Source organism: Bufo bufo, chromosome 3 (assembly GCF_905171765.1).
Source record: "Bufo bufo chromosome 3, aBufBuf1.1, whole genome shotgun sequence".
Taxonomy (NCBI): domain Eukaryota; kingdom Metazoa; phylum Chordata; class Amphibia; order Anura; family Bufonidae; genus Bufo; species Bufo bufo.
The window spans coordinates 409,093,987-409,106,651 of NC_053391.1; the positions used below are offsets into that span (position 1 = coordinate 409,093,987).

The window sequence follows — 12,665 nt, forward strand, 5'->3', positions numbered from 1 at the left end:
AAATACATATACAAACGGAAAATACAAATGTGATAGTACTCTGCATCCAGCATTCTGCCCTGCCTCCATGCTGGATGAGGCATTGGTGTACATTTTGGCCATGAATAATGAATAATGCTCTCATTAGTGCCCCCAATAATAGTAATGTCTCTGTTGGTGGCCCCCAGATATAGTCATCCTCCCCCAATTAGTGCCCCCCTGAATAAATAATGCTCCCATTAGTGCCCTTCAGTAATATTAATGCCCCCCAGAATTAAGAGCCCCCATTAGCGCCCCTTAGTATCACTAATGCCCCCCAGAATTACTAATACCCCCATTAGTGCTCCCCAATATTTATAATGCCCCATTAGTGCCCCCCAATATTTATAATTACCCCCTTCTCTGCTTGTGCAAAAAAAAAAAAACTCAGCTCATCCTTTGATCATGCCGCTGGAAGCTCATGACAGGACTTACGCTCTAGCGTGATGACTTTTCGTAGGTCCTGCTTCTTCCAGTCAATACTATGAAATGTCATCACCCTGGAGCACAGGTCCTGACCCGGCGCCATCAAATTGATGGTGTTTTTTTTTGTTTTTGTTTTTATAAAAGTGGGGGCTGGGGTGGGAGTTAAAGGCAGCACTAATGACAGAGCTCATTAGTAACAGTCCGTATAGGAAAATACCGGCAATTAGGACCATTGGCAGGGACACTAAATTTTAGGCTCGGCCGGTGAGTTACCGGCTGGGTGACAACCCTAGATAAAGTTGAATACTGTGGTGAGGGCAGTAGTTTTTTCTGCTGCACTGTGATATTTTGCTCTGCAGGGGCGGTACATTGTACTGTACTATGGTAATGCTGTCCCGCCTACTCCTGTTTCCAGCCTTCTGTCAATACATAACTCGCCTACATCACAGTCACTTTAGGTTCCCATTCCGGCCCTGGTGTCCGGCAGAGAATAAAAAAATAAAATTAAAAAAACATACATTTTTGGACAAAAAAATTGTGTGTAGAAACATTTTAGAACAAAAAATAGCGTGTAGAAATTTCCGTCAATTATTATTATTTTTTTATATATATTCCTGTTCCCCTGTAATCTGACGGGTTACACGGCTACACTAAACCTCCTCCTTCCACGTTTACGCTTAGTACTCTACGCGCTGCCGCTCCTCCTATTTATATAGTCACATGATCAGCGCAGGGCTCTCCTCTCTCTATCCCATTGGCTAAGGGGCTGGTGACGTCAATTCCGGTGACGCGCTTCCTTCTGCAGGGGTGAAAGGTCGGGGGTGTCACGGTGACCTCTTCTTCCACACGTGGGTCGTCGCCGCACCATGTTCTCCTCTCTGTCCCGCTCCCTTCTCACAGCCGCAGCCAGAGTGGTGGTCGCTCGGCCGCTGCCATTGCTGAGCAGTCAGGGTCCTGCCCGAGCTCTCACTCGGTCTTTATGGCTGCATGGCGGGGCCTCCAGCTCTCTGAGGCCAACCTTCCTGAACCCACACAGGGGCTTCCCGGCAGTGTCGTGTGGATGCGGGGGGCTCCATACTGAAGGTGAGGACACTGCGAAGCGGTGTCAGTGTGTTGTTACTGTTTCTCAGGGTTTCCAATACGTAAATCTCCCTGGTCTGTCATCAGGATAGGTCGCCTATATCTGATCAGTGGGGCTGGGCTGCTTGACTCTGCTGGAAGCTATACTATGGACAGCAGACTGGTCCTACCATACTGCAGTTTAGCTTCCATTCACTTGAATGGGAGGTGAGGTATCTCAGCGGGGATACTGCACAGTGGATGCTTCCCCACAGATCGGATATAGATGGTTTGTCCCGAGGATAGCCCACCAATACTGAAAACCCCATTAATCTGGAGCTCTAATAGCTCCAGTCAGTTCAGTGTTTAGCATCGGTATTACTGGTGTGTTGCTCATTGTATGGACTTGAACGTTGGTCCCTGTAGAATCCAATTGCCTTACACGTGGTGTCATTATAATCTCACTCTACATGTGTGTTCCTGACATGTACATTCCTCCTGTACGACTACAAACCCGCAAGACCTGCTGAAATCTCGCCCTGTCATTCAAGTTGTGATGGTTTAGTAAAATGACCTTTGCAGAGAAGTGACAAATACTAGACTGGGTACAGGCCATCTGATCCTTTCTGTGTTGCTGCTGTTGGGCATATTTTCACACTACATTCGCTTCACAGGTGACAAAGCTTTTGCAGAGTTTCTAAATGATGAAATCAAAGAAGAGAAGAAAATCCAGAAACACAAGAGCCTCCCCAAGATGTCTGGCGGCTGGGATTTAGACGTGCACGGCACAGAAGCTAAGCTGACCAAAAAAGTCTCTGGAGAGAAGTGAGTGTTGGCCCAAATACCGTAGAGATTTATCATGGTGAATATACGAAATGACATCAGACCTGTGCGCACTCCCACCCAATAGAAAACCGGTCACCTGTAGGAAACAGCAGAAATGACTTCTCATCTAATTTCCTTAGTCCTGACATATCTCCCTGGTTACGCAGTGATATCCATCTATTGTACCCATATTTCTGCAGATTTGTCGCCCACAAAAGTTAGATGACTCTAAGGAGCAGGTCACATAGCTTTTTGTGTAGCCAAATTTTCTGTAATTCTGCATCAAAAAATTAAAGGGGTTGTCTTGGTTCAGAGCTGAACCCGGACATACCCAGAATTTCACTTAGGCAGCCCCCCTGACAAGAGCATCGGAGCAGTTAATACTCTGATGCTCTCCTTTGCCCTGTGCTGAATTGCGCAGGGCAAAGGCATTTTCTGGAGTTCCGGTGATGTACCGGGCTCTCCTTCAGGCTGCCAGGTGGAGGCTGGGGCAGCTCTAAAGCCCGCCCATCAGTGTCGGTGACGTCACCGAACACACTGCTGGGCGGAAGCCTCCCTACGGCAGTGTGTTATAGTAAATAAATGAGCCCTTGCCCTGCGCATGAACTCCTCCGATGCTCAAGTCAGGGGGACTGCCTGGGTGAAATTATAGTTATGTTCGGGTTCAGCTCTGAATCCAGACAACCCTTTAATAGGACTTTTGTACTCCCTCTCCTCTCTGTGTGTGTGTGTGTGTGTGTATGTATGTATAGATATAGAGATCTTTTATTATTATTATTATTATTATTATTATTATTATTATTATTATTAAAGGGGTTATCCAAAGTAGTTGGATATTGTTAAAGGGGTTATCCAGCACTGCCGCTTCTCCCTGTACACAGATGAAAACATCTGGTGTCGGGGGGAGAGCAGCCAATGGCAGAAGGGGATAAGCCTCCCTAGCATCGCGGGTCCCCCGCACATGGGGGGGGGGGGGGGGGGGGCGCTGGTTGTGATATTGGATAACCCCTTTAAGAGAGTCCATATGGGTATATGGGCTTCTTAATGTACAGTGCTGTGACTTGCTCTTTTGACAGGTCACTTTCACACAGCTGTACTTTGGCTAAATTTTAGGAATCTTATATGGCTTGCATCACTTTGGACGCAGTGCAGTTCTGTTGAATTAAACAGAGATCACTCTAGGGTTCAGTAGACCTGTGGTGGGCCCTATTGTTACAGGCCTCTGTGTCATTGAATGTAAAATGATTACTTGCATGAGGCGTTGATTGCACATTGTTTTTGGGGAGTGACTAACCTTGATTGGAAATCTTGACGAAAGAGTGATACCAGTGATGAGTCTTCACCTTGAGAAATCATCTTTGTTTCATCCATATATATCATGAATATTCCTAATCGGTGAAGTCATTAGGCAGCTTTAGAGGTTATCCAGGAATTTGATATTGCCTTGTCCTCAGTATGAGATTTGTGGGGATCTGACTCCCAGCGATCAGCTTTTTGAAGAGACAATAGATAGTGGCTGTGCTTGGTATTGCAGCTCAATACTATTCACTTCAATGGGACTGAGCTGTGCCTCGGCCACGTGACTGATGTACGGTAATGTCACATGGCCTAGAAAGAGGCCAAAGCGCTCAGAGTGCCAGGGCCTCTTCATACAGCTGATTGGCAGGGGGTCTCAGGTGTCGGACCCCTTCTCATCTGATATTCATGACCTATCCTGAAGGTAAGCGATCAATATCAAATTCCCTGATAACCACTTATTTTGGTAATCTACTTGGTAAGGTTTAGTTTGTCGTACATGTGTATGTACTGAGTGATCTCTTTACTGAAACTCCAATAATGGTGATTAATGTGGAGGTGATCAGGTATTATGTAATAACAGTTCAGCCTTCTGCGTTTGACCGCAGCTGGAGTGACATATTGAATGCATGGAGCCATCATCTACGTTTTTCTTCTACTTGAACCTCTTGTGTATAGCCTGTTGATTGAGATATTCAGTTAGCAGCTTTAGAACAGGACGGGAAATGTCAGTATGAAAATAACAAGAAATATGAAGAGCATTTAGAAATATTTGTTATGGATGGACCTTGTAGTTTGAATAATTGAAAGACCGATTTTATTTTTTGTTTCCAGGATCACAGTGACATTCAATACGAACAACAGCATTCCACCATCCTTCGATGAGGAACCACAGGAGGGGCAGAAGGGAGGCGAGGAGGAGGTATGACACTAGGACCAACTTTCCAATTTAAGATAATGTTAATGGGGTTGTATCACTTCAGCAAATAGCATTATTTATTATGTAGAGGAAGTTAATACCAGGCACTTACTAATAATGTATTGTTTTCCATATTGCTTCCTTTGGTGCCTGGATTAATTGTTCCATCACATTATACACTGATCATTTCCATCGTTACGACCACCCTGCAATCCATCAGCACTGGCCGTGCTTGCAGACTATGGAAAAAAGCACCAGCCTAATGTGCACTCCCATGGTCCCAGCCACCAGAGAGGCCGGCACTTTTTCCTATAGTGTGCAAGCACGACCACCACTGATGGATTGCAGGGTGGTCGTAACCATGGAAATGAGAAGTGTATAATGTAATGAATCCAGCCAGCAAAGGAGGCAATATGGACAATCGCAATACATTAGTAAGTGCCTGGTATTAATGTTCTCTGCTTTATAAATGCCACTTGCTGAAGTGAGACAACCCTTTTAAAGGGGTTGTACCACATATATAGATGTATCTTGCCCAACAGATATCACTGTTATATTATTTTCCCCAGATACCACCAGTTATTAAAGCTGCCTTATTCTAAAGTTATAAGCCTACCTTTGCACCCTGTGGTGAATCTGTTTTTGCTATTCATTTGCTGTTGGTTGTCCTGTAGTGGAGCCTTGTAATGTAGGACACACAAGGGCCCTTGGTAAGAACAATGGGCCAGATTTATCATTACTCTGACAGCTTATTCCACTTTCACATATGGCTAAAGTCAGTTTTAGCCAAGTCATATTTATGATCGGCCCCTTAAGACTGTAATAAATGTGGTTTGACGGTAGCAGATTATCAGTCAGTAAGCGGCTTTACAAAAGTTGCACATCTTTACAAAAGTCGCATGTTCTATTGAAAAGTAAAAGCATGGTCCTCACTAGAGTGAAATTTGTGAATTTTATTTTTTTGCGACTTTTTAAATAGTCGCAATAGTAAATCTGTCTAGAGATTCATTTACATAAGAAAAAACGCCCACTTTCAGAAAACTGGTCAGCATAGTGCAGAGCAGAAAAAAGTCGCAAATTTTTGCGCAGTTTTAGTGATTGCGCAAAAATATGAGACTTTTTCACTCCATTATTCTGACTTGAGCTAATGATAAATCTGGCCCAAGGAGTATGGATAGTGTCACATGATCTGCTGATGTCAGGACACATCTCACTGTCCTAAGGCACGATGGGACGGCAGACACATGACAAACCAGGAAGTGGGATTCAAACGGGGGAGAAGAGAACTAGCTAGAAAATAGAGCGAATTAACTTTGGAGTGAAAAGTAGTTTATGGCACAACCTCTTTAATGCCTCCTATTTAGGGGTGCACCGAAATTCCGGCAGCCGAAAATATCGGCAGAAAATGCACCTAATCCACTTTGGCCGATATTGTTACATATCGGCCGAAAATATGGGGTGTGGGATTTGTCACCCACCATCTGCGGGCGGGCGCCGGGCGGGCGGTTTACTTTGTCACTGCAACTTTATTTTACCTTACAATCGTGACGCTCCAGTAAGAACTCTGCAGGCTGAGCGGAGGGCGGCGTAACGTCACTTACTCACGTGACGCGCCTGCTCCGCCTCCTTCATTCATAAAGTGGGCGGAGCAGGTGCGTCACGTGAGTAAGTGACGTTACGCCGCCCTCCGCTCTGCCTGCAGAGTTGTTACTGGAGCGTCACGATTGTAAGGTAAAATAAAGATGCAGTGAGTAGTCTGCTGTGAGCAGCAGGGCCGGGGCTGTTATGGAGAGGGGGATCGGTCTATGGCACTGCTATGGGGAGGGGGGATCTGTGCACTGTTATGGGGAGGGGGGATCTGTGCACTGTTATGGGGAGGGGGGATCTGTGCACTGTTATGGGGAGGGGGGATCTGTGCACTGTTATGGGGAGGGGGGATCTGTGCACTGTTATGGGGAGGGGGGATCTGTGCACTGTTATGGGGAGGGGGGATCTGTGCACTGTTATGGGGAGGGGGGATCTGTGCACTGTTATGGGGAGGGGGGATCTGTGCACTGTTATGGGGAGGGGGGATCTGTGCACTGTTATGGGGAGGGGGGATCTGTGCACTGTTATGGGGAGGGGGGATCTGTGCACTGTTATGGGGAGGGGGGATCTGTGCACTGTTATGGGGAGGGGGGATCTGTGCACTGTTATGGGGAGGGGGGATCTGTGCACTGTTATGGGGAGGGGGGATCTGTGCACTGTTATGGGGAGGGGGGATCTGTGCACTGTTATGGGGAGGGGGGATCTGTGCACTGTTATGGGGAGGGGGGATCTGTGCACTGTTATGGGGAGGGGGGATCTGTGCACTGTTATGGGGAGGGGGGATCTGTGCACTGTTATGGGGAGGGGGGGATCTGTGCACTGTTATGGGGAGGGGGGATCTGTGCACTGTTATGGGGAGGGGGGATCTGTGCACTGTTATGGGGAGGGGGGATCTGTGCACTGTTATGGGGAGGGGGGATCTGTGCACTGTTATGGGGAGGGGGGATCTGTGCACTGTTATGGGGAGGGGGGATCTGTGCACTGTTATGGGGAGGGGGGATCTGTGCACTGTTATGGGGAGGGGGGATCTGTGCACTGTTATGGGGAGGGGGGATCTGTGCACTGTTATGGGGAGGGGGGATCTGTGCACTGTTATGGGGAGGGGGGATCTGTGCACTGTTATGGGGAGGGGGGATCTGTGCACTGTTATGGGGAGGGGGGATCTGTGCACTGTTATGGGGAGGGGGGATCTGTGCACTGTTATGGGGAGGGGGGATCTGTGCACTGTTATGGGGAGGGGGGATCTGTGCACTGTTATGGGGAGGGGGGATCTGTGCACTGTTATGGGGAGGGGGGATCTGTGCACTGTTATGGGGAGGGGGGATCTGTGCACTGTTATGGGGAGGGGGGATCTGTGCACTGTTATACCCATAACAGTGCACAGATCCCCCTCTCCATAACAGCGCCACCCACAGATCCCCCTCTCCATAACAGCGCCACCCACAGATCCCCCTCTCCATAACAGCGCCACCCACAGATCCCCCTCTCCATAACAGCGCCACCCACAGATCCCCCTCTCCATAACAGCGCCACCCACAGATCCCCCTCTCCATAACAGCGCCACCCACAGATCCCCCTCTCCATAACAGCGCCACCCACAGATCCCCCTCTCCATAACAGCGCCACCCACAGATCCCCCTCTCCATAACAGCGCCACCCACAGATGAATTTCATTCATGAAAAAGAATTATTAATAAAATCATTAAAAAAAAAAGTATTTTAAAATTATTTGGGCAAAAAGGCTGTTTCGGTTTTCGGTCAAGGGCATCCTGAATTTTCTGTTTCGGACCAGAATTTTCATTTCGGTGCACCCCTACTCCTATTCATAAAAAAAAAAAAAAAACATGCTTGTGGTCATTGTTCATTAAAAACTATAACAAAGTGTGACTATAACAAAGCCTACAGACTTAGTTTGTCCATGTTGCTTTTTCAAACCTTCGTGTTGCCCTGCGGTAACTACACTGCATTTAGGACCGCTGCCTCCATCTTCTAGCTGCAGACTTAGATGCTCAGGAACAGACCGCTGTGGCTTCTACAGTGGCGGCAGGGTTGCATTTGCATTAAAGAGGACCTGTCGCCACCCCTGACTTGTAGTAACTACTTGTATTCCCCATAACACAATTCTGGAGCATCTTAAAGGGATTGTCTGGCTGGCAGATGCCCTGTTATTCCTCATAGAAACTTACAAATACAACAACTAGGATAAATAACTGGAACGGTACAAAGTTATTTCATTCTGGAATGGAAGTATATAAGACAAGTCCTCTTCAAACATTAAGATGCAGTTCTACAAACACTGACCTGTCAGATATAGAGATGCTGGCAGAGTAGATCTGGATACAGAGATTTAAGCTGGTGACTGTTATGACTTTGCATGTGTTTGTACATTTACATATAAGTCTTTGTTTTAAAGCTGTTTATTAATGTAACACTTTTTTCCTTCTGCAGCCTGACCTTGTTTCCACGCCTAACTTTGTTGTAGAAGTCACAAAACTAGAAGGCAGCCAGACATTGGTGCTGGATTGTCACTATCCGGAGGATGAGGTAATGTGCTGTTTCAGCAGTGTATAATGGGTTCTTGATGGCGATTTATGCTGGGCTTCAGTATCCATTCTCTTTGGAACCGTCTGCTTGCAGTTCTGTATATCCCATATGAATTACTAAATGATGTTTTCTGTAAGAAACAGATATGGTCATGAAATGTGCTCACTATAGTGTTTGTTTTTTTTTTTCAAACCTAAAATGGGATTGGGACCCTGTTTGACAGAACTGCGTAGACCAGCAGGCTTAAAGGGGTTGGAGTTAGGCTGAGTTCACACGGGCGTTGCGGGAAAAGGTGCGGGTGCGTTGCGGGAACATGCGTGATTTTTCCGCGCGAGTGCAAAACATTGTAATGCGTTTTGCACGAGCTTGAGAAAAATCGCGCATGTTTGGTACCCGAACTTCTTCACAAAAGTTTGGGATTGGTGTTCTGTAGATTGTATTATTTTCCCTAATAACATGGTTATAAGGGGATATAATAGCATTCTGAATACAGAATGCATATTAAAATAGCGCTGGAGGTGTTAAAAAATAAATAAATAATAATTTAACTCACCTTAATCCACTTGCTCGCGCAGCCCAGCATCTCTTCTGACTTCATCTTAGCTGTGTGCACGAAAAGGACCTGTGGTGACGTCACTCCGGTCATCACATGGTCCGTCACATGATCTTTTACCATGGTGATGGACCATGTGACGACCGGAGTGACGTCACCACAGGTCCTTTTTCCTGCACACAGCGAAGACAGAAGAGATGCCGGGCTGCGTGAGCAAGTGGATTAAGGGGAGTTAAATTATTTTATTTTTTAACCCCTCCAGCGCTATTTTAATATGCATTCTGTGGACCTTGGATCTAGTGATCGGTGGGGCCCACAGCGACAATCAGACAATCTTTACTTATACTGTGGACAGGTGATAAATGTCCTTGTATGGGACAACCCATTAATAAAGACTTCAACATTTACAGAAATGAAGCTTGTTATAAGAGCTGTCAGGAATGAATATAACTGTTTCTTGAGGAAAACTGTATTGGGCTAGTTTCACTGACTTTTGTCAAATTTATATGACTTTGTCTTGTCAGGCTTATTTTGCCTCGGTTTGCCTTTTACAGTTGTATATTTCTTTTTTTATTTCTTTTTTATTTGCCTTAATAAAGGTTGGACATGGTGAAGAAGAGGAAGAAAGTGATATCTTTACAATTCGAGAAGTTAGCTTCCAGCCCACTGGAGATACAGACTGGAAAGAGAGCAGCTACACACTCAACACAGATTCTCTTGACTGGGTTGGTACAGCCTCTTTTAATGGATCATTTCTATAGTATGAATCACATCAGTAGGTGCACTACAACTTCCCTTTTGGGGCACTTATTTCAAGCATGTGCTCTGTGCAAATTTAATATCTTTGGCTGTGAACCCTTTAGACTACAAAGGGTAACGACTATTAAGTGGTGATGTGCGAGAGTTCACATCACGGTTTCATTTTACGTTCTTCTGATCTGTCAGAACAGGAAAAAAACAGATCCTGTGGGTCAGTTATGCACATTTGGCATCCGCTCGAGCCGTGCAAGCACTTTTTTTTTTTTTTTTTTTTTTTCTTCTGTCTAAACTAAAAAAATAAAATGGCTGTTAGATGTAAGTGGCTCAAACGGATATCAAATGTGCATAACTGATCCACAGGATGCTTTTTTTTTGTTTGTTCTGACTGTTCAGAAGAACGGAACATGAAACGGTGATGTGAACTCTCCCTTAGTTGCACAGTGTTACTTAAATCAGTTTAGAAGAAGCAGTTGCATATCTATAGAAACATAAGTTAAAGTGGGGGTGGGGGGAATTTAGTAAAATTTAATTAGCAATGGCCCCTAATCTATTTTTGGTATGAAGTGTAACACCATAACCTACACCTTGCAGCAGAAGGGCCTCCATCAGTGGGCTGTGCAAACCTCACCCTCTGTGTCCATAAGACACAAGATGAATGCAGTGATGTGATTCCCCCTTGTCGCCACTTTCAGTGCTGTCTCTAGGTGATTTCTCTTCTGCAGATGTGTTGGAACAGTAAATAAGTGTCCAGTGCAAGCGCAGAACAGAATCCGTCCAGGCAGGCCGCTCTTTAAGGGTTATCTTTTGTCTAAAGATATGTTGACTGAATAAATTAGGTTTTTCTGGGAGGTAAATGTTAATGACATATCCTCTGGGTCGGTCATCAATATCAGATTGGTGGGGGTTTGACTCCCAGGACCCCTGCCAATTAGCTGATGATTGGGGCAGAGGCACTTGTTTGAGTGCTGTGGCCTCTTCCTCTGCATGTAAAATCGTGTATATTGGTCTCTTGGCCTTCATGCAGCTCTGTCCCATTCAAGTTAATGAAACTGATCTCCAACACTATGTCCAGCCACTACATGATGTGGATTATATAAGAATGCTGAATTCTGACTCCACAGATGTGATGCTAAACCCCTTTAACATTTGTTGTTTTAATGCAAAAGAAGTACGGAAATATTTCTAATAGATTTTCTATCCTCTTTCCAGGCGTTGTATGATCATCTGATGGACTTCTTGGCAGACCGTGGAATCGACAACACATTTGCTGATGAGCTGATAGAACTCAGCACTGCTTTGGAACATCAAGAATATATCCACTTCCTTGAAAATCTCAATAAGTTTGTTAAATGTTAAGTGCAGTGTGATAGGCTTATCCATTTTTATTACAAACACCAAACTGTTCAGCTACTATGCCATCCACGTTTTAGCACTTAATTTGGTGTTTCTGGATGTGATTAAGAACTGTATTATGATTGTGGCTTAAATATGGCTACATTTCCATTCATTGGAGAGATGCAAGTGCCCTTTAGCATGCTCAATTTGTTAACATTATTTAATTTTTGTAAATCTGCTCCAGACTATAGACTTCTGTAAATGCGGCCAGGCAGACATCAGCGTTTTACTTTTGGGAAGCAGGGAAGGTAAGATCCGTAGTATTAACCCCTGCCTAAACTGATTGTAGAGGAGAAATATGCTAGATGTAAGAGGAGAGTATTTTTGGACCAGCCTACTTTCAACTCTGTTCCTTTATGTTTTGTACAAACGCCATTAAAAAAAACTTACCATATTCCACTGTCTGAGTCTTTTATTTTTATTTTTTTCTCCCTGCTTTGGGAAGAAGGACCTAACAGTAAAACGGATCCATCAACCAACTTGATAACATTGATTGAAGGTGATGGATGTAGTGCAGACGTGAAAACCTGTATAAAATGGCTTTAACCACTTCCCGACTTACCCATTGACTATAAATGCCCTGGGCGGTCGGGTTTATCTCTGAATCAACGTTCTGGAACTTCCATTCAGAGATTGCAGCTGCACGCTAGTCATGCAACTGCTGTGCTGGGGGTCCACTGTCAGTGACAGCAGAAGACCGTTCCTGGATGTCCTTGCCTTCTAGATTGCTATACACAGCGCTGAATGAGCTACCTGAACACGTGAATTATTTGCAGATTCTCGTGGGGAAAAACTGCAGTGTAATACAGTACCTGCAAAGTTTGAGATTAGACGCTGCTTTTTTTTTTTTTTTTTTTTCGTGTGGAGATTTTGCAGATTTCAAAATCCACACATCAGCTGAGTGTCAACTGTTTGTGCTATATAGATCTGTGGCAAAACCACATTAAATCCGCAACAAAAACTGCAAGTAACATTTGTTGGAAAGGCATGAAATCTGCACAATCTGTATGGATTTTCGGTTTGTAAATCCGCACTGGTGTGTATCTAATCTTAGGGTGGTTTCGCATGATGTTTTTGAAAAACACCATTGCAATTTTGAAAGAAAGCCAGAAGTGTATTCAACAGGAGGAAAGTGTATAAGTAGTTTTCTAATTCCCATTTCTATCGAATGAGTTTTTAAATTATTTGTCTGAAAGCTCCCTAAAGGAGCACTCCAGCTAAAACTGATGCAATGGCTCACAGTGACTAATGTGACTGCACCTAGATTTTGCCAGAAAATGTGCC

The 12,665-nt window shown here is 44.9% G+C and overlaps 1 protein-coding gene across 1 annotated transcript; it reads left to right on the plus strand.

The window, feature by feature from the left end:
- The first annotated feature begins 1,226 nt into the window (after nucleotides 1–1,226).
- LOC120995586 (complement C1q binding protein) lies at nucleotides 1,227–11,778 on the plus strand. The gene is made up of 6 exons (XM_040424863.1): nucleotides 1,227–1,527; nucleotides 2,178–2,328; nucleotides 4,459–4,546; nucleotides 8,579–8,674; nucleotides 9,827–9,952; nucleotides 11,196–11,778. The coding sequence occupies exons 1-6, from the start codon at nucleotides 1,311–1,313 to the stop codon at nucleotides 11,340–11,342; spliced, it is 825 nt and encodes a 274-aa protein (XP_040280797.1). The 5' UTR covers nucleotides 1,227–1,310; the 3' UTR covers nucleotides 11,343–11,778.
- Nucleotides 11,779–12,665: the final 887 nt, after the last annotated feature.